The sequence below is a fragment of the Aptenodytes forsteri genome, unplaced genomic scaffold (genome assembly GCF_000699145.1).
Source record: "Aptenodytes forsteri isolate BGI_AS27 unplaced genomic scaffold, ASM69914v1 Scaffold11, whole genome shotgun sequence".
NCBI lineage: Eukaryota > Metazoa > Chordata > Aves > Sphenisciformes > Spheniscidae > Aptenodytes > Aptenodytes forsteri.
The window spans coordinates 3,147,697-3,166,992 of record NW_008794155.1 but is presented as its reverse complement, the minus strand read 5'-3'; the positions used below and the strand labels follow the sequence as shown (position 1 = coordinate 3,166,992).

At 40.2% G+C, this 19,296-nt stretch overlaps 1 protein-coding gene across 1 annotated transcript in view; it reads left to right on the top strand.

Moving 5' to 3' along the window:
- The window catches only part of THSD7B (thrombospondin type 1 domain containing 7B), a 282,252-nt gene that overhangs the window by 159,803 nt on the left and 103,153 nt on the right, over positions 1 to 19,296 (top strand). Inside the window, exon 13 of the mRNA XM_019472194.1 lies at positions 16,517 to 16,711. Coding sequence (XP_019327739.1) covers positions 16,517 to 16,711 — 195 coding nt within the window. The remainder of the gene's footprint in view (positions 1 to 16,516; positions 16,712 to 19,296) is intronic.

The window sequence follows — 19,296 nt, the reverse complement described above, 5'->3', positions numbered from 1 at the left end:
TAAAAAAAAAAAAAAAAAAATCAAAAATAGCAGTAATTTATAACAGACATACATATGGATATAAACCTACAAGGAATGGATTTTATGTATGTATTTAGACCGAAGTGTGACGTATACGTAAAATAACCAAGTAAATTATCTTCAAGTTTTCTGAAGGACAGCACAAATACCTTGTGTTTTCTGTGGGGTCTGTTTCCTGGAGAGGACAGGGGAAGAAGGGAGTATTTCAGTCAGAAATCCACCTTTTTTTTTCCCCCCCAGATTTATAATTTTCTCATAGAACAAATGTCAGGAAAGGGACTATCTTCATGTGGAAGACTGATGCCATTTGGTTTCATTCGATTAAAGGAGGCTGGAAAACATCTTTGCTTTTGATTATACAAACTGTAGCTAACGTACAATGTAATGAGAGAAATTTCCCAGAAATCCATTTCAATTTGTGAACTAATTTTGGTTTGATATTCTTGTATGTCATATTACTACCATATGAAAAAAAAAATCCTTAGGATATATGAGTTTTTAATTGTTTTATTAAGTGTCGCCAAAAGTTACAGTCTTTGTAACCTCTTAATGTTTCCAGTAACTTCAGGTTCTGCTTGTAATTTGACATTATGCAATTGAAGAATATAGTTAATGAACAAAAGTCTTTATTTGACTTTTGACCTGCTGTGAGAAATCATTCCGTGCTTCCTAAAGTTTATATTCCAAACTTTGAAGGTTATTTCTAATGCGGGTTTTTAAGGCTTTCTTACTACTTCTGTGTTGCCAAGGGAATCACAGACTCTCTGCTTCTGGAGGAGATTCAGTGTTCAGAGAATTTTTGCATGGATGTTAAAGTGGTTTTTTTGTGTGTGTGTGTGTTTTGGTTTTTTAATAGGACATCTACCTGTGAAAATGAGCATTGCTTTTTAACATTTTGATGAACAGTTGTGTGACATGAAGACTGGCATGGCGATACACGTGATCGACTCAAAACAATTCACCTTCAACCCTCATCCCCCCAAAAAAAACCCCAAACCTAAGAAACACATGCTTCTTATGCCTAGCAATAAATACACATTCTGCCTTGTTCCTTATGGTTATAAGAAAGGGTGAGCAGCAGGATCATCTTGGTATTTGGACTATTGTTTGAAGAAGAGCCAGCACTGGGGAAGCCCTTTTCCATGAACTGCGGGTGACCTGGCTTCAGCAGAAATGCGTAAGGCTATGGGGCTGTGTAGTAAAGCTGGAGGAAAAGTCCCAGATGGGGCTGGCATCACCTTCAGGGGAATTTTCTTACGTTTACATCCTTCTTCACATCCTTTGGCATTGTGCATAGATCGTGGGGTGAGAAGGATGGGAGCAGGCTGCTGCCCTGCCGCTGCCAGAGGGAGCTCTGGCCGCCTTCATGCGGTTGTGGGAATGGTGAGCTGCTCACAACATTGTCTGCAGGAACTGTGGTCAGGTTCCTAGTTTGTCTGCCTTAATTCCTGACATGGCTTAAACTTCTACTCACTTGTTATCTGATAAGATTGGTACATTCAGCAACCGAAATCCTTTGTGGAGTATTTCAACAACAGGACACATTACTTTTTATTGAACTCTTCAGTAAGGACGACTGGTTGTTGCACTTGGCTGCTATGTACAGATTTCTCTCCCTCTATTACTAAAAACCACTGCTATCCTATTTTTCAGAGGTAAAGTACAAAATAAAATTCATACTTGACCTTCGTTCCTTTAGTGTGGTTCCTTCCAAGGACTGCTTTTCCCAAGGAGTTTTCCTGGTCCGTTGTGCAGAGCTGAGCTCTCCGAGCTGTCCCAGCACAAACTTCCCAGCTTCTTTCCCGTTTCTGCCCTTGCCTTTCCCCGCCTGGTGATGCGCCCCCGGGAGACAGCCTGTGCTTTGGGTCCAGTCATGGGTTCCTCTCAGTTTGGCTGTACTGATCTCGACGCCAGATCACCCAGCTTTTCTGAAATGACAGGAGTTAGGAGCCCGAGGGCCTGACCCTCACCCGGGGGGGGGGGAAGAGGCGTGCTTGGAGTTGAGCAAGGGGCTGCCGGGTTCTCCCAGCCCTCGCAGCATCCTCCCAGGCTCCGATTACCATTCAAATTCTTTATTATTTTTCTGTGTTTCATCCTTTTCACTGCTGGGTCTTTCATTGTCATTTTGAACCGTGGGCAAAATTATTTTCAAACACTGGCTCTTGTTCAGTTTTCTCTTACCTGATTTTTTTTTTCTTCATACACATCAATGAGATCTGCTGATGTTGGGTGAAGAGCCAGAAAAATAAAAATCAAAGTTGCTTCCGAGGATCCTCCTCTTCCTTATTTGTTGATTCAAATTTTCCAGCTTAATTGGTTTCTCCTTTATTCCTCGTTGGCTGTGACCTTATAGAGCCTGAATGAAAGCGATGGTTTTCATTGCTTCTAGTATTTTGTTGCTAAATTGTTCATTAATTTACGGTGAAGGACTGATATATTACCTCCCCCCCATACTTCCCCCTTAGTGTTGCCTTGATCTGCTGAAGAGTATCGTTAGCTTCAAGGGGGGTTTTTTTGGGGAAAAAATAACTTAAATTGCAATTTTTTTTTCTGAAATTAATTTTGCATTATTCTGAGTAAGTGAAACGGTGGATGAAATCTTGGTATTTAATAATGTCATGCCAGAACCTCATGGCATAAAGTTTAGTAGATAGACCAATATTTAAACTGTTGAGCAATGTTATTGCTCTACTAAACCTCGTCACTTCACACATCTCTCTGCAAGATCTACTTTTGCCTCAGGCAAAATGGAAATCACCTTCAATGGATGATGAGATTTTATTATAAGTCTCCTGGATTAGGTACACAGGAACCACATTGGTTGACATTGGCTTTGATATATGTGAGCAAAAGTTTATATAGTAATTTTTGCTATGTTTCCATTCTAAAAGTTAATTAACTGATAAGATATAACCCTGGAGCGTGGGTCTTCAAATAGGACAAGACAAAGGTTTAAAGAGAAATTGAGACAAAGGTCTGATGCGATGAATGATCTAGAAAAGGCAAAATACTAATGTAATATTTTAGAGAATCTCTCGGTTCTGCGTAGCCGTACAATCTTACTTTATCTGGCCATGCCATGTCAAACTTGCTCATAGAAACAAATTACTATGAATTTGTGGTGTGCTGTATTTATACTTTCATTATAGCAACAGCAAGAGTTAGTTTTCCAAGTACAGCGCATTTCTATGGAAAGTTCCCTTTCCTTTGGGCTTCTGATGAATTAAAAAGCTACTATTTACTGTTTCTTTGAAATACACACTTAAAATTCCAAATATCAGTTCTGTCTTCTGAGAAGGAAATGTGATGTGAATCTTGATGGATTTTCAAAGTATTGAGTTGGTTTTGCATTGAGTTTTATTTCCTAAATAACTTGCTCTGAAATGAAAGAATTAATTACCACTTTGGGAAATTTTCGAAGTCCCTCTGATGATGTTTCCTTGGTTTTAAGGGAAATGGTAGTGCTGGGTATATTGGCCATAGTCTTTCTTCCCTCTCTGGGGAACAAAGGGTCAGATGTTCCTCTGGGCTTTGTGTCGCTGAGGCAATGTCGTGCTTTAACCTCAGCCAGCAACTGAGCACCACCCAGCCGCTCGCTCACTCTCCCCACCCCCGGTGGGATGGGGGAGAGAATTGGAAGAGTAAAAGTGAGAAAACTCGTGGGTTGAGATAAGAACAGTTTAATAATTGAAATAAGTTAAATAAATAATAATAGCACGATGCTCACCACCCGCTGACCGATGCCCAGCCAGTCCCTGAGCAGCGATCGCTGCCCCCGGCCAACTCCCCTCAGTTTATATACTGAGCATGACATCATATGGTATGGAATATCCCTTTGGCCAGTTTGGGTCAGCTGTCCTGGCTGTGCCCCCTCCCAGCTTCTTGCTGGCAGGGCGTAAGAGGCTGAAAGGTCCTTGACTAGTGTAAGCACTGCTTAGCCCCAACTAAAATATCAGTGTGTTATCAATCAACATTATTCTCATGCTAAATCCAAAACACAGCACTATGCCAGCTGCTAGGAAGAAAATGAACTCTATCCCAGCCGAAACCAGGACAGGCAGCCTCAGGTCTGAGTCTCTGATATGCTCCTTAATGACACCCTCCATGGCTGGCATGGACCTGCCTCTCCGGAGGTTAGCATAGGTCCCGATGCTGTGTGTGGACACCAAGGACTTCTCAGAGGTGCGGAGGATTATTTCTGCTACTACAGGAGGAGGAAGCTGAAGATACCTGCTTGTGGCTCAACCACTTTCACTTTCAAATGGGCCAGGAGGGGCGTGCTAAGGATATATAGATATATAGAAGTAAGTGGTGGGTCCACTGTTGTGGCACTGGCGGAATATGAACAGCCACCTCCCCCAGAGGTGCCATCAGGTTACTGTCTTTTCTCTACCTTTTCACGGGCTCTTGTTTTCCTGATTTTTTTTTTTTTTAAAGAATATTTTTAAGAAGTCAGAAAACATAAACATAAACCACTGCTGCAAAATTTTACTCCAAGTAACTTTCCAAAGATGACCTTCCCCTGCTTTAAGTGCTCCTCACTTTAAGCGTGATTTTCTCTGCTCTTGTAATGACAGTTGGCAGAAACCTTCTGCGTCAAGAAGGATTCACACACAGAGCAATTTCATGGGAGAAACTGCTCTGAGCTCCAGCAAAGATGAACAAAACGTCATAGGTTAAAAGAGGGAGTAAGATGAGACTCAAACTGGTGATTTATTATAGCCAAGATTAAAATGGTTTGTACTGGAAAGACTGTAATATAAGAAAATGTAGCGTAGCGTCCCAGTCAGCTGTACCCCGGGGTTAGCGAGAATGAAGCACATGAAGAATAGCTAAAAATACTAACAATGTTCCAGCGGGATGGAACGTATTGCTAGTTCTGATGCAATTTACTTTCTGTTGTATTAATTTGTTTTTATGGCATTTGATTGTTTTTTCGGTTAAACAAACCATAAATTATATGATCGGAACCAATGGTAAAGAAATCACAATAGAGAACTTTTTGTGTCCAAATATTGTATCCGTTATACATGAACGATCCTATAGTAATCAATCGGTGTTTGGATTGTGTAATTGCTTTAGAAACAAATGATTGCAAACAAATGCTTCACTCATAGATACTGAAAAGAAAGTGTAATAAGATCTGTTCTTTTCCTGTTGAAATAAATGTGAGTTTTCGGATTGTTTCAGCAGGAATACAATCTGCTTTAAAATCCCCACTCAATTATAACAATTTGGTACAAATACAAGGAGAGTAGCAGCAGCTAAAAAGGAAATGTTGAGTTGTTTTTTTTCTTTGCCTATAAGAAAGGAAGGGAAGATCATCGTAAGAAAAGCATAACGTACTGTAAGATATCTCCCTTTGCATCTTCTCTGATCTTCTACCTTGTTTTTAAGAGACTAGAAGGGGAAAGCAAATAGTCCCTTTAGATCTGTTAGCTTCAAAAGAAGAGTAAAAAGGAATGTACTAGCAGTGAGAATGGTCTGAACAACAAACATAAGGAAAGATGAGTGTGATTATTTTTATTATTCTTAAGAGGCAAACCTATTGGAACTCCTTTGCTCACACAAAAAAGTTCATTTAACATGACCCAGGAGAAAAAACAATTTTTATACTTAGGGAATCGGGGTCTTTTATACGCACTATATAGGTTTTTTCATTTTGTTTGTCTTTTTTTTTTCCTGCTAAAGAAAGGATGCCCTGAGGTAGGGTTTCTGTAAAACACTTTTTTCCCTGCACACTAGGAATGTTTAGGAAGAAGTATAAAAAGCCTTTCTGTATATAGAATTTATACATTATGTATACATGTATGAAACTCCCACACATCAGTGTGACTTTGCTCTTACTGGGATTCAAGTCTGCGTACTTAGGTTTCCTACTGGGCAAATCTCCTGAAAGGCCCCAAACATTTAATTTCTCAAGGTTGCGCGTGGGAAATTTTTCACAATCTCGTTCTGCCTCTCTCACCTTTAATCTAAGTACAGTGCCCTTACTGCACTTAGACTGTGCTGACCCTTCAATCTCAAGTACAGTATCTTTATTTTGTCTCACAAGGTAGACAATATTGTACGATGGCTGAAAGATACTTAATTTAGATAACATGAATTATTTGAGTATGCATTTTTATTAGCTTTGGTCAAAGTAGATTTAGTTGTTTTATCAGTTTTAAGCTGGAGATGAGTAGCCAGACTTCAGACCTCAAAGCATTTAGTATTCTTATCTGTTCTTTACTGTTGGAAAGTGATAGTTGAAGTGGAAAGTTTTATGTGGGACCATATCTGCAAAATCCATTGGTACTTTAGAAAAATTTGACAGCAGTTTCTATGAGTGGAATACAGAAAGTGATGAGGGGGTTTCCAGATTTCCACATTACTACTTTCTGAATTGCAGTTTTGGACTTTGATGAAGATGACAAGTCTGTATGCTGTAAAACACTAGGATTGTCTGAATTCTGGAAAAGCATGGTTAATTAAAAATAAAAATAAATAGAAGAGACCACGTTCTGGTCTTATTTTACACCAGTCCAAATCCGCATATCTTTACTGAGGGGCAATGGTATAGGCAGCGTTACGCAGGCAGTACTGTCAGGGAGGAATGGATAATTTCAGACAAACTTGTTTATTCTCCCTTAAACGTTAGCCGGGTGGCCAGGCAGTGAGCAAATACGAATTTTGGAGAAAATGGAACGAGTCCACCCCAGTGCAACTACACGCAACCCCTTTCTGTGACGAGGAGACCTATGGAATGGCAGGTTAATTTGTGCTGTCTTACTTGGGGCTTGGAGCATGCCTGGTGGGATGGGGTTTGGGCATTGAGAACAGAATTAACTGGGGGAGGGGGAGAACCAGCGGGTAGGAGTGGGAGGCATCAGGATGAGTTGAAAAGTTGTTGAAGGGCCCATATATCCTGTGTCCACAGTGGCTTAGTTGCTGGTCCCTGACCGGCCAAGAGCAGCAAGGAGTTTTGAATGCCAAAATGAGCAGAGCCCGAGCTGGGGAGTGGGGAGCTGAGGAGGAAGGGTAGATTAAAATCTTTAGGCGTTACCTTGGACCATAAAGTTTTAAATATAATGCTGGGGGAGTTGTAAATATGTCAGTGTGTTAGTGTTATGTTCTGGATTTAGTATCTGCTCTTCACTGTAAAGGGATAGATGGAGTGAAATGGGAGAGTGCCTGCTTTCCAGAGCAAGATTTTCAAATGTATTTTCCGAAACCAACATAATGCAATGTTTTCTAATGCCCAGTTCTCTGAAAGATGATACAAGTGGGTGATTTTGTCAAACCCAATACCAAAAAAATTCAGATTAAAATGTACATTTGGCTCGACGAAGTTTACAGGGCTGTCTTCTGAGACCTTCCGAAGGCTGGGTTTGCCATGTGGGTTGGCTGTAGTGTTGAGCTCTCTACTGCCGTTGTGAAAGATGACCATGGGGTGCTACCAAAAACTGGACCTGGCTGGAATAAGACAGGCTGCATGAGATTTCAAGTCTATCCAGCTATCACTAAAAACACTGGCCTGTGAATATATAACCAAGGCAGAGCTTTCAAAAGAAAGTCAGTGCTTTCTTAGTCAGCTAAGTGATTTTCCAACTTGAGTTACTGTAAACGTTGTGTTTGTTTTCCATTTCTCTGTTTTGTTATTTGGCGTGTTTGATTCTCTTTATTTACTGTGTTCTCAATGTGTGTATATATAACAGGTTGTCTTAGTTTTATTTTCAAGTTGTGCAATAAATAATTCATCTTAAACATAACTTGATGATAGGTGCTACAAATAAATTGAACTCAAGTAATGTTAGTAATTGTGGGTCACAGAAAGAGGAAAAAAAGGAAGCACATTTTTGTATTTTGTTCTCTGAAAGGAGCAGAAGCATAATTTCTATCTTTAATCATCTAATGCACTTCCATTGATTTTCTTTTTAATAGAAAATGAAAGTAAAAGCAATTAAAAACCTATAATAAAGTTAGAAAAAAAGGAAAAATTGTGAAAGATTCCTTAGACTGATTGCATAATGTAGAAGCACTCAGAGTGCAGTTATTCACTGGCCAAAGTAAATTTGAAACGTTAAAAGAATCATATTATTATGTCTTTCTAGCCGGGCAGAGTGTGAACCACTTGCAATAAGAAAACACTTGCATTAAAATGAGAATGGTGCTAGACATTTATGTATCAATCCCGTGATCTGCATTCAGTATGTGGGTGGGAGGAGGAATGGGCTTTATAGCAATGTATTTCTCTCCTACTTCTCCTTAAACAGTGGGCAGTGTTGGTTCACAGGTGAGGAAGAATTAAAACATCAAGTCACACAGCTTGGCAAAATTGACGTGTACAGCTCAATTCTTTCAGTGGTTCAAATCATATATTCCCAACCACATAATCGATAACCTCATCCATAAGCGTCAAAGAAGAATTGTACTCTAAGAAGTTATTTTAAAATGGAACAGAGGCGAGTCCAGTTTAAGGCATTAAATGACAGAAGTCAGCCTGCACTGATTTTACTGGTTTTAATATGCAGCCCTGGACATATTTAATCCCTTTCAGACAAACCGATCCGTTCTCGTGCTTGCGCTGCGGTGTTAGCTGAGAGGCTCTGAGCCACGAAGAGTGAAAGGTGTGGGAGGGACGTGCACCTCTGGTATGCAGACCTTGTGTACAGACCTCTTTATCCCTTTCTGTCTGGTGAATGCCGATGACACGTAGCCGCAGGGGAACTCTACGGTTGGGTCAGACACATGCACATGGGGACGGCTGCCCAGGCTGGGGCACGGCTGTGGCTGCGCTGGAGGTGACCTCCCACCACGCTGGCCCCCAGAAGGCTGCAGCTGGGGCTTCCCTTCTTCTGAGGCTCCTATACCTAGATTAACCTGTCTTTTTCCCCACGTATATGTCTAATTGTGGGAAGACTGCAGAGGGAAACCAACCCAAAAAGCAGCTAAAATATGGACCTTTAACTTGAGAAGGATCTTCACAGTTCTGTGTGCTTTTTTTTCTTCCCTTCTAATTCTACCCCAAACTTCTCCCCTTTCCCCTGATACAGTCTCTTCTCCATGCTAATGCTTTGTACCCAGCTTTTCGACCCAATTCTTCCCTGACCCCTTTTCATGCAATCATTTCAGTTGCTTTCCTTTATCTTTTCAGTTGATATTTACCATCTTTATTGCTTCCCAACCTCATCTCAGGCTCCTCTTTTTTGTTTATAGAGCACGTTGGTTGGGGTCTATGTTTATTCAGCACTCTGTTTGCTTGATGGCATTTGTTAGCCCTTTAGCGCTACTGTCAATATCATTAATAATTACAAAACAGGAACTGGTGATCTCAGAGCCAGTTTTCCTGCTGCATAACTAGTTGTTCAGCTCTTCCTCAGTTATTTTTACTAGATTTGTGTCTGCGATGTTGGCATTGTTTGTTCTTTTCCTCAGATTTATTTTTAATGGTTATCTTATGGTTTGCTTCTATAAGTCCAGACTTTGGACACGCTTCATTGCAGGGAGTGCTGCTGCATCCAAGGGGACTGTCACAGTGATGAAGTTAAGTGTATATTTATGTCCTTATAGAATCAGGACCTTAGACTTAAACCTGAGTCTCAGCAGAGCCTTATCTTATGTCTTCTATTATGTCTGCTTCTGGTCTCCTATAATTAGGGGTTGCGTTAACATACCAAGAATAACGTAAATGTTCCACCTGGGATTTTGGAGAAAATCATTGTAAGTATAAAGGAATATCGATATAGAAAATAAATGAGATCATCATGAGTTATGAGACTGTACTTATAGTCAGCAAGTCTGGATCCTTAAAGTTATTTTCTTCTTTTTTTCTAACGTATTCTCCCTGAAGTCCTTTTTCACTTATCATTAGTGATATGTGTAAGAAATGATATGTTTTCTTGTTACACTGAGGGATAATGAGAATAATTATGCAACACAAAATGAGAATTTTTCTGAACAATGAGATGGTAAACAGCTACATTAAAATAATTCCTTTGACTTTACATGCTGGCTTTGATTTTTCACACATTCTTAGAATTTGAAGCCAGAGAAGATTATGACATCATTGTGTCGACACCTCTTGGGCATTAGACCTCTTGTCTAGCCTCATAGGTCATCCTGTTGTTCCTGTACTAAGTCCAGCCATTTGATTTACGCTACTGCATAGCTTTCATTTTAGTGTTTGACCTGAGTATACCTTCCTGGCATTATCAGTCATTGTTTTCAAATGTTCTAATGACATTTAATTCCAGAGTTTTGAAACCACTAATTTAGGTTTCCCAAATTGAAGTGCCGTGGCACAATATAATTTTACTCGTTCATAGTTGATATTCTCACTCTTCAGCTTTTTACCCTTTGGAAACTGTTGAAATGCATTTTTAAAGGAGAATTGATTATAACTTTGGTAAATGAATATGATTACCAAGACTGTCTGTAATTGGATTTTTACATAAGAGGAACTATATTTATGCTGTCTTTCCTTATTGGATGCAATGCTATGCCTATAATATTTCTTTCTCAATACACTCCTTTTGTTCGGACCATCTCAGGGGAGGCTGAGGGGAGACCTCATCGCACTCTACAACTACCTGAAAGGAGGTTGTAGCGAGGGGGGTGTCGGTCTCTTCTCCCAAGTAACAAGCGATAGGACGAGAGGAAATGGCCTCAAGTTGTGCCAGGGGAGGTTTAGATTGGACATGAGGAAAAATGTCTTTACTGAAAGAGTGGTTAAACATTGGAACAGGCTGCCCAGGGAAGTGGTTGAGTCCCCATTCCTGGAAGTATTTAAAAGACGTGTAGATGAGGCGCTTAGGGACATGGTTTAGTGGGCATGGTGGTGTTGGGTCGATGGTTGGACTCAATGATCTTAGAGGTCTTTTCCAACCTTAATGAGTCTATGATTCTATGATTCTATGATCTAGTGCTCTTAAGTCAGGCATGTGCCTGCTGAGAGCACTTGAGTGCTTTGCAAGTGAAGCACTTGCTTCTTTGGTGGTGATGTCACATCATCTAAGGATGCATTCAGTGCCTCTGCAATTTGACAGCATACAAACATTTGATTTCACCATGTAAAAGTTTATAGAAGAAGTGTCTGCAATTTACTTTTGATTTAAGATAAATGTAGTTAAAGAATATAGCTTCCATATGGTTTTAAAGAATATAGCTTCCATATGGTTCTGCGTGCCATATGCTAAGATGATGGCATACAAACACACTCTTGTGAGTGTAAATATAAAACCAGAAGACAGAGACTGTTGTAATGAATATGCCGTTAGCAGTCCTTGTTCTGTATCCCGACAGCACCCTGTACCAGCAGAAAGGGAAATTTACTCCCCAAGCTGTGCATTTAACACTTCACTTATGCCTTGAAGCAAAGCGATTGCATCTGCAGCTATTTTCATTCCTCATATTAATGGCTAACTTTTGTTGGCACCTTAACGGGTGTATCCACGCTGTTAAACAATTCCAGCCCTTCTCATTTCTTTAACATTTTAAACCTGGTTACCTTTCAGTTTAATTCATGATCTTGTTTTTATCATTATGAGAGAAGTTGTACTTTTTTTTGGTGCCAGCCATTGTTTTATATCAACAGAACTGCATTAAATTGTCATCCCGCAGCTTGGCCCCAAGTGTTTAATTCCAGTTTGGTGGCGTTGACTGGTGGTAATAAGAAAGGATAGCGGGAGTTCAAAAGGAAATCCTGCATTTCCCCTCTTCGTGGGATTCAATATTACAATTCGAAACCTTTTATCTGGCAGTGTCCTGTTACTAGCTGTTTCAATTCATATGTTTGTGTCCATTTTAAATGCTGCAGAGACCGTAGAAATCACACATTATGTCTAGGAGGGATTTATCGTTACTATGTGATTTTTTTCTCAGTGCATAGGGCTGCAAATGGACTGCATTTGCCCTCTGGTGGTATCCCACTTAAAAAAAAAAAAGAGATGTTGACATAGCAGAAATGGTTTTGCGGTATGAGTTTACTTAAAACCATTGTGACAGAACTGAGGATTACGGGGAAATATTTTTTTATGCAACATAAACCACACATGAGCCAAACCAATCAGTAGCTTGAAACCACCGAGGATAAATAATTTTACTAACTTTCCTGAAGGTTCACTGAAAACAAATTTGTCTCATTCTGTTTCCAGAAGTGCCTGTATTTGAAAATATTTTTCTCTTAAAAGTTAAAGCTAACTTAGCTGGGAACTAGGTTTGCAGCAGGCAGGAATGAAGTGACTAGCTCCTGAACGAACCACTGGAGCGGATCCGTCAGCTCTGCTGCTTCCTGTCTGGCCCTTCTCAAGCCATTAAAATGCCCTAATGGGCTTTTGTTTTATTAATTTATTTTAGCAGTTCATGCTGCTCACCTCAAGCATAGCTTGTAAGCATGTAGCAGAAATCCTGCCATTTCTTATGACTGACATGCGGTAAAGATCAGGCCCATTAAGCTCAGGCTTTTTAAGATAATTCAGTTCAAACTGAAGAAGTCGTGCATTGGCATCATCTTTGAAGATGTTTTCAGACTCTTGAGTGGAAATGAATTGCCTCCTAATATGACTGATATGCACCGTACTGCTGAGGCCAATCCAAGGAGGTGTGGGTTTTTGGTGTGTTAAGGGTACCACGTGGTCATGGCTGGCGTTTTATTGTGTGCACGTAAAACAAGAAGTGCCTGCTCTCCCAGCAAAGGGACGCAGCTGCCAGTTGGGTCACCAAAGAGTTGCTCATCTGGGCCCACCAGCTTAGTAATAACACCCTCGGCATTGATAAGTGCAAAAGTCCAGGAGGGTGGGAAGCACGCAGAATGTTTGCTCTTTAGGTAGTATTTTAGGCATCAAAAAAAGCTTTTTGGATTCTTTGCTCTTTGGCCACTGCCTTCTCTCCTTGCTGACACTGAGGCTTTGTTGCTCTGTCAGGAATGACCGGATTGAGTTACCAGGATCTGCACTTATAAAAATTCCTAAAGTAGAGGAAAAAAAGCAATTCTGTATTTTCAACCACATGCCTGTCCCTAATCACCTCACAGGAAATCCTCCTCCTCTCCTCCTTTAGGTCTTATGTCTCTTACTAGACTATCCATTATATTTTCTTCTTTTCAAGTCCTTCTTGTCTCCATGCTTATACATGTATAATCTACTATATTATTTGTTGTTTTAATTTAACTTTCCTCTACCCGTGTTTACTATTGCCACCGATTTCTTTGAGCTCCATGATCTCTGTCGAAGATTTGCCTTGATCTCATACGTCCTTATAGATCCATCACTTTTAGCATCTAAATAGGCTTAGCGAACTCAGTGAATTATTTGTATGCTTAATATTAGGGACATTTGTGCAGAAGATCAGGCCATTAGATAATAACTCATTGCAGCATGGAGCGTCTGGTTTAACATGGATATTTAGAAGTTCCATCACTTCTGTTGCCATTAATAAATGTCAGGAATGAATTGTGGTCTTCTGTCAGATCGTAGTAAACATTGCAACATGATGGTTTATTATGCAATTGCAAATATTGCTTCATGGGGCTGGCAGCGTAGGATATTGTTCACTTCCCTGCAGACGCTAGCAGTTGTAGCGATGCTGAGAAGATGGTTTGCATTCACTTGGCCATACTTCATGTGGACACTTTTGTGTTGGCAAATCTTTGGTATCCTTGCTGAAGGTAATGAGGCTACACAGACCTTGGGCATCAGAGTCTATTACTTGTTTAACCTTCCTGAAGAGGGCAATTACCCTGCTTTCCCATACAGAGCGGTGACCTCTGTCCTCGCGCTCTCGTAATTGAGAAGGGGAATGTCTCCGAGTTTCTGACTGCCGGAGTTGAGAGATAGGAAGGGTCACAAGGATTGAAAATGAAAGGCAAGGATCAGCAATTTAGAGGTAGTTATTAATATGCTGATTTACTGTCACTTGAGTCTAAAGAGACTTTTAACAATTGCTTGCCTTTTGCACGCTCTTCAAAATGCTGATTTTTTCCTTAGAAATCTAATTACATTTTAATAAGATATTTTTTTATTTCCAGGTGGTTGCCAACCCATCCCTTGCTCCCATACAGTACTGTAGTTAAAAACCAAAAATCACGTGTATTCATTGCAAAGTTACACCCCAGTAAATCCTTTAACTGTAAAAAAACAGAGAGTTATTTTTCCCTTTTTCTTCATGCACTCCTAGTTACATTAAGTGCTGGCAACAAGGAAAAATATATGCAGCTTCAAAAACCTGAATTATTTAGGAATCTCCATAAAATAATATCACAGGTTGTTAAATAATAAAATCTGGATTAAATCATTTAATCTTCTGTAGCTTTATGATACAATGTTGTCCTGGTTTCAGCTGGGACAGAGTTAATTTTCTCCCTAGTAGCTGGCATAGTGCTGTGTCTTGGATTTAGCATGAGAATAATGTGGTAACACACTGATGTTTTAGTTGTTGCTGAGCAGTGTTTATACTCAGTCAAGGACTTTTCAGCTTCCCATACTCTGCCAGCAAGGAGGTGCACAAGAAGCTGGCAGGGAGTATAGCCCGGACAGCTGACCCAAATGGCCAAAGGGACATTCCATACCATGGGACGTCATGCTCAGTGTATAAGCTGGGGGGAGTTGGCCAGGGGGCAGCGATCACTGCTCAGGGCCTGGCTGGGCATCGGTCAGCGGGTGGTGAGCAATTGCATCGTGCATCACTTGCTTTGTATATTCTATTATTATTATTACTACTATTTAACTTTATTTTATTTCGGTTATTAAACTGTTCTTACCTCAACCCACGAGTTTTCTCACGTTTACTCTTTCGATTCTCTCCCCCATCCCACCGGGGTGGGGGGGAGTGAGCAAGCGGCTGGGTGGTGCTCAGTTGCTGGCTGAGGTTAAACCATGACAAATGTGTGGACTTGCCTGAAATCAGAGTGCCTGACATGACTAAACTCTTGGGGCCAAATTCAGTTCCTAACTCTGTCCCTGACTTTATTACTTTAATCAAGTCACGACCTAGCTTTGCGTTGGTTAACCTACATTGTAGGATATAAATAGCCTATAATCTTGGAGATTTTGTGAGAATTAATTATTATTAATGAAATGAAAGACTCCATGATGTGCAGGCTATTTTTATTTATTATAATTACTTATTATTAATTCACTGAAACTTTAGCAAGTTTTATTATAGGCTTCCTGTGACTCAGATTTATACGTTAGTACTTTTGGCCTCCATCATGGCTATACAGTGCCATTATCCACCCTGAAAAATTAATCATTACGGTCCAAGAAAGGACGGGGTGTTGAAGGAAAAGGGCATTGACCTAAAATAAAACTGAGGGGAAATCAGTGCATCTAAGTCCTGGGCTGTGCTTTTGCAAACTCCATTTGACTCTTGCCTGGCCCCAAGGGCATCTACGTCCAAATTCAGAGACCTCAGCCCCAGCCCGGCCCTGTGCCTGTTGTTTCCTATTGCCATGGCCCAGACTTAGAGACCTGGTAAAGCTTTGGGCAGGGGACCAGAGAAATGCATCGCACTCGAACGTGGGCTGCAGCCTTGATAGTGCTGTGTGTGAAGGTAAAGCTTGGTACCTGCGCGGGGGCTCTGCCTCTGCCCATGTGCAAAGGCACTTTAGGTCAGATGGAGCTCGGCAGAGTGACACTGTCCTCAGCTGAGACCTACAGAGCAGTTGTTTTTTTGTGTTTTTTTCTGTTAATGGATCCATTCAGTAGTGCTCTTATAGCAAGCTATCGTGCACTGTAAAAGCGGGCTTCTAGTAAAGTGCAGTAGCTGCAGCCCCTTTCTATCACGTCTGCAGGCTGAGTGCTCGCCCTTCCTCCTAAACATCTCTGTTTATGCAAGAGATTCAAAGGTTCAGGTGCCCAGAGAGCAGGGAGAGCACAAGGGGTAGCACAATGTTCAGGGAGCTCAGTTTGGAGGGGGCAGACCTGGTGTTTACACCTTGCTGCAAGGAGCATTTAGCTGTAGCATCGGCTGCTCAGACAGAGCAGAGGTCACCTCTCTGTATGGGAAAGCCGCTGAGACAGTTATTCCCTTCATCTGAAATACGGAAAAGATGGCAGTTTTGGAGAAGGAAGCTTTCTTTTATATTTTTTAATTTTTTTTTTTCACTTTGAAGCAGTTTCAGTTCCATGGGTAGTGTGTGCATCACAGCTTGGGAATCGTGGCCTCGACCAAGTATGTTTTATGGCACATAGCCGCAGTATTATATCTTTTCTTGTTTGGTTGTACAATGTATCATTGGTTAAACTGTTGCCCCAACCCTTAAAATGACTGCCTCCTTGAGAATATTGAATTTATATCATCATTTAGATAACACACTGCTCAAATAAGAATGTGTCTTTATGGTTTTATGAAGCTTCTAGCACGTCTTTGAGTGACGCATGAATAATGACCTAAAAATAAATCAGCTTTATCCTATTAACCCAGGAGAGTGAATCTCGCATAGAATAAAGTACTGACTGCATAGAGTATAATACAATATAAATACCAATATAAAGATTTCTGTACCTTTACTTTTCAGCTGTTACATGCTTGTCGGAGTACAACGACTCTGCCGATGTCGGTGACTGCATGCAGTGGGCAGGAGCTATGCCGTCTCTTGTACAGGAGTGTCTCGTTCCCTGCAAAGATGACTGCACATTTACCCCCTGGTCTAAATTCACAGCGTGCTCGTTTGACTGTGAATCAACTAGAAGTAGGAGACGGTCACTCACAGGTATAATCTTTTATAATATTTATCTGATGGTGATACTTGTGAATAACGCTTCTCAGATGTTGGCAGACTGATGTTGGGGTTTTGGAAAATCCAGACAGAATAGTGATCGTCCTTAATTGATTTTTGATCTGATACTGATCATTGCCTGCTTTATGCACACGCATTTTAGTATGAGAATAGTGCAGAAAAATTTGGTGGTGGAAAGCCATTTTTAGACACAAACCAAATAAAACAGTGACTATGCACTGTGCAAGTTCATCTGGCCTATTAATCTGGGAAGCATGAAGCAAATATGTATACACGAATAAAAGTCAGTGTGATTTTTTGTTTAAGACTGTTGAAATCTGCATGAAGTTTAAAGCTGGGAGTTTTGTGCTCAGCAGACTCCAGTAGTTCAACAGGGCAAATTAATACCATGAATAAGGAAAAAACAATATAATTAAAACAGTTTTGTTTGATCTTTTATATATATTCATTAAACTATCTAGTTCAAACCATTTCATGGAACAGTCTCCCATACTTGCTGTTGTGGTTTGTTATTATGTTATTTGAATGCTGACCAAACTGAAAAGCTTTAAAACCCTATAACATTAGTAGTTTGGAGCTGCTTTTTTGTTAGCAGTTGTCTCACACCCCCCCCCCAGCTAAATCAAATCAAAATGAATTCTGTTGTTTTCAGAAGGTTTACAAGAAATGTGCTGTTATTGTTATGCTGAACGCTCACATCTCTTCATATTTCTGTGTTGTGTTTGAGAGCTATGGTGTAGCTGGCTTGAGTCTGTTCCATTAATAGAGGTGAAACTTCAAAGACTTCTACTATGGAGTAAAATACTAACGTTGCTATAAAAATACCTACTGTGATAATGCCTGGGAACTGAATGGCAGCGAAGTATGGTGGCTACCACTGCTCCTTTCTTCTAGACTCACTTGTTTCTGGCTGCATGGCTATCTTGTTATTCAGTTTATTACGGTTGGAATGATCCAAGTTTTTAGTAACTAACAATTACAGTGTACAGACATAATGGCTTCAAGCTGCCATTCGTCAGTATGGCTCATTAAAGGATAAAGATTTCTCTTTTACATAAAAATAATTATTATACAATGCTCTATTGTTTCTCCCAAAGAGCGTATTCTGAAATGTTCTTTATATCAGTGCCTGTATGTTTATAGTGGTAGAACTCCTCTATCCCTAGCAGAATAATAGGTGCCTTATCTTACAGAAAATCTGTAAGAATTAAGTGAATACTTACTTCCAGGTAGTTTTAAATCTGAATTTTCTTTATGAACATCTGTGACAGTTACAAAACAGTATGGTCCTACCTATCCCCTTTCTTACTCCGTTCTACATCAGACATAGATCCATTCAAGTAAGTGGACCAAAAATGGTTTCTGATATTCAGGTTTTGATGGCTTATCTCCTCACCCGCACTGCATTTGTGACCAGACACCACCAGTCTCTCCCATACCACCCTGCGGGGTTCCCTTCCTCCTGCCGGGAAGGAGCTCCTGGTCTCAGCCCGCTCCCAGCAAAGGCGTCCTGAAAAGCAAGTGGTGAACATGCAGCGGGTGTCCCGGGTGGTGCTGGGGTGGGGACAGCACAACACCGCAGAGAGCAGCGAGGGAGGACCAAATCAGACGCTGGTTTTGGTTTTGCCACAGTTCAAAACGAGAAGTCGATGAGATTAATGCCGACCTGTCTTTGCATAAAATTTCATGAAAATTGGAGCTGGCCAAGAGTCTCGAAGAAGTCTCATCCATGTGAACTCAGTCCAAAGATTTAAGGAAAGTGCTGTTTGGGAAGTACTTCATGCTGTTAAGACTCCTTTATCCGTTTTCATTTCACTTTCTGTAAGCGTGCATGAATTGTACCTCCTTGTTCAACACAGTGTATGTCTATGCTCAAGTCAATGCTTTGGCTTCATTATAAGAGTTCATTAACAATGTCATTTAGTGGGAATCTGCTGATTGTTTGCTAAGTATTTGCTTGCCTCCCACTCAGTTTTTAATAGTATTATTCATTTTACTGTGTAAGTAATCACAGACACTACATATAAAATCAGTCATTACTTAAGAAGCGAAAGACTTATTACAGAACGTATCGAAATTCAAAGTCATTATAATAGAAACACAGTTTTTAGGTAAGTCTTCAGTTAATTAATACAGTCAGTTAATTCACGGTACTATGGATACAATGCATTTTCTGTAGAAAGCTATTTTTCTAATCTTTCATATAATTTTTCTGTATAGCATATACTACCTGATAATATTTAATGCATATAATATTTGTTAGTGTTCAGAAATTTAATTTAAAAAAGAGAATACTATTTAATTGAAGGATTTATGTCCTTGAAAATTTTTGCAGTGGTATTTTTAATAGTAATTTCTAAAGCAGTCTGTGAAGATGATAAAAATACCACAATCACTAATTCTAAAACTATTTCTTTGTGAAGAGTATGGGATGAATGTCACTTTTGCCCTCAAAGTAGGGCTTTCATAGCAACTTCATTAGAGGGAAGATTCCTACAAAGCAGATGGCAGGGCAAGTTGGAAAAAAAGTGTTGTATAAGTGTGAGATTATTAGCATC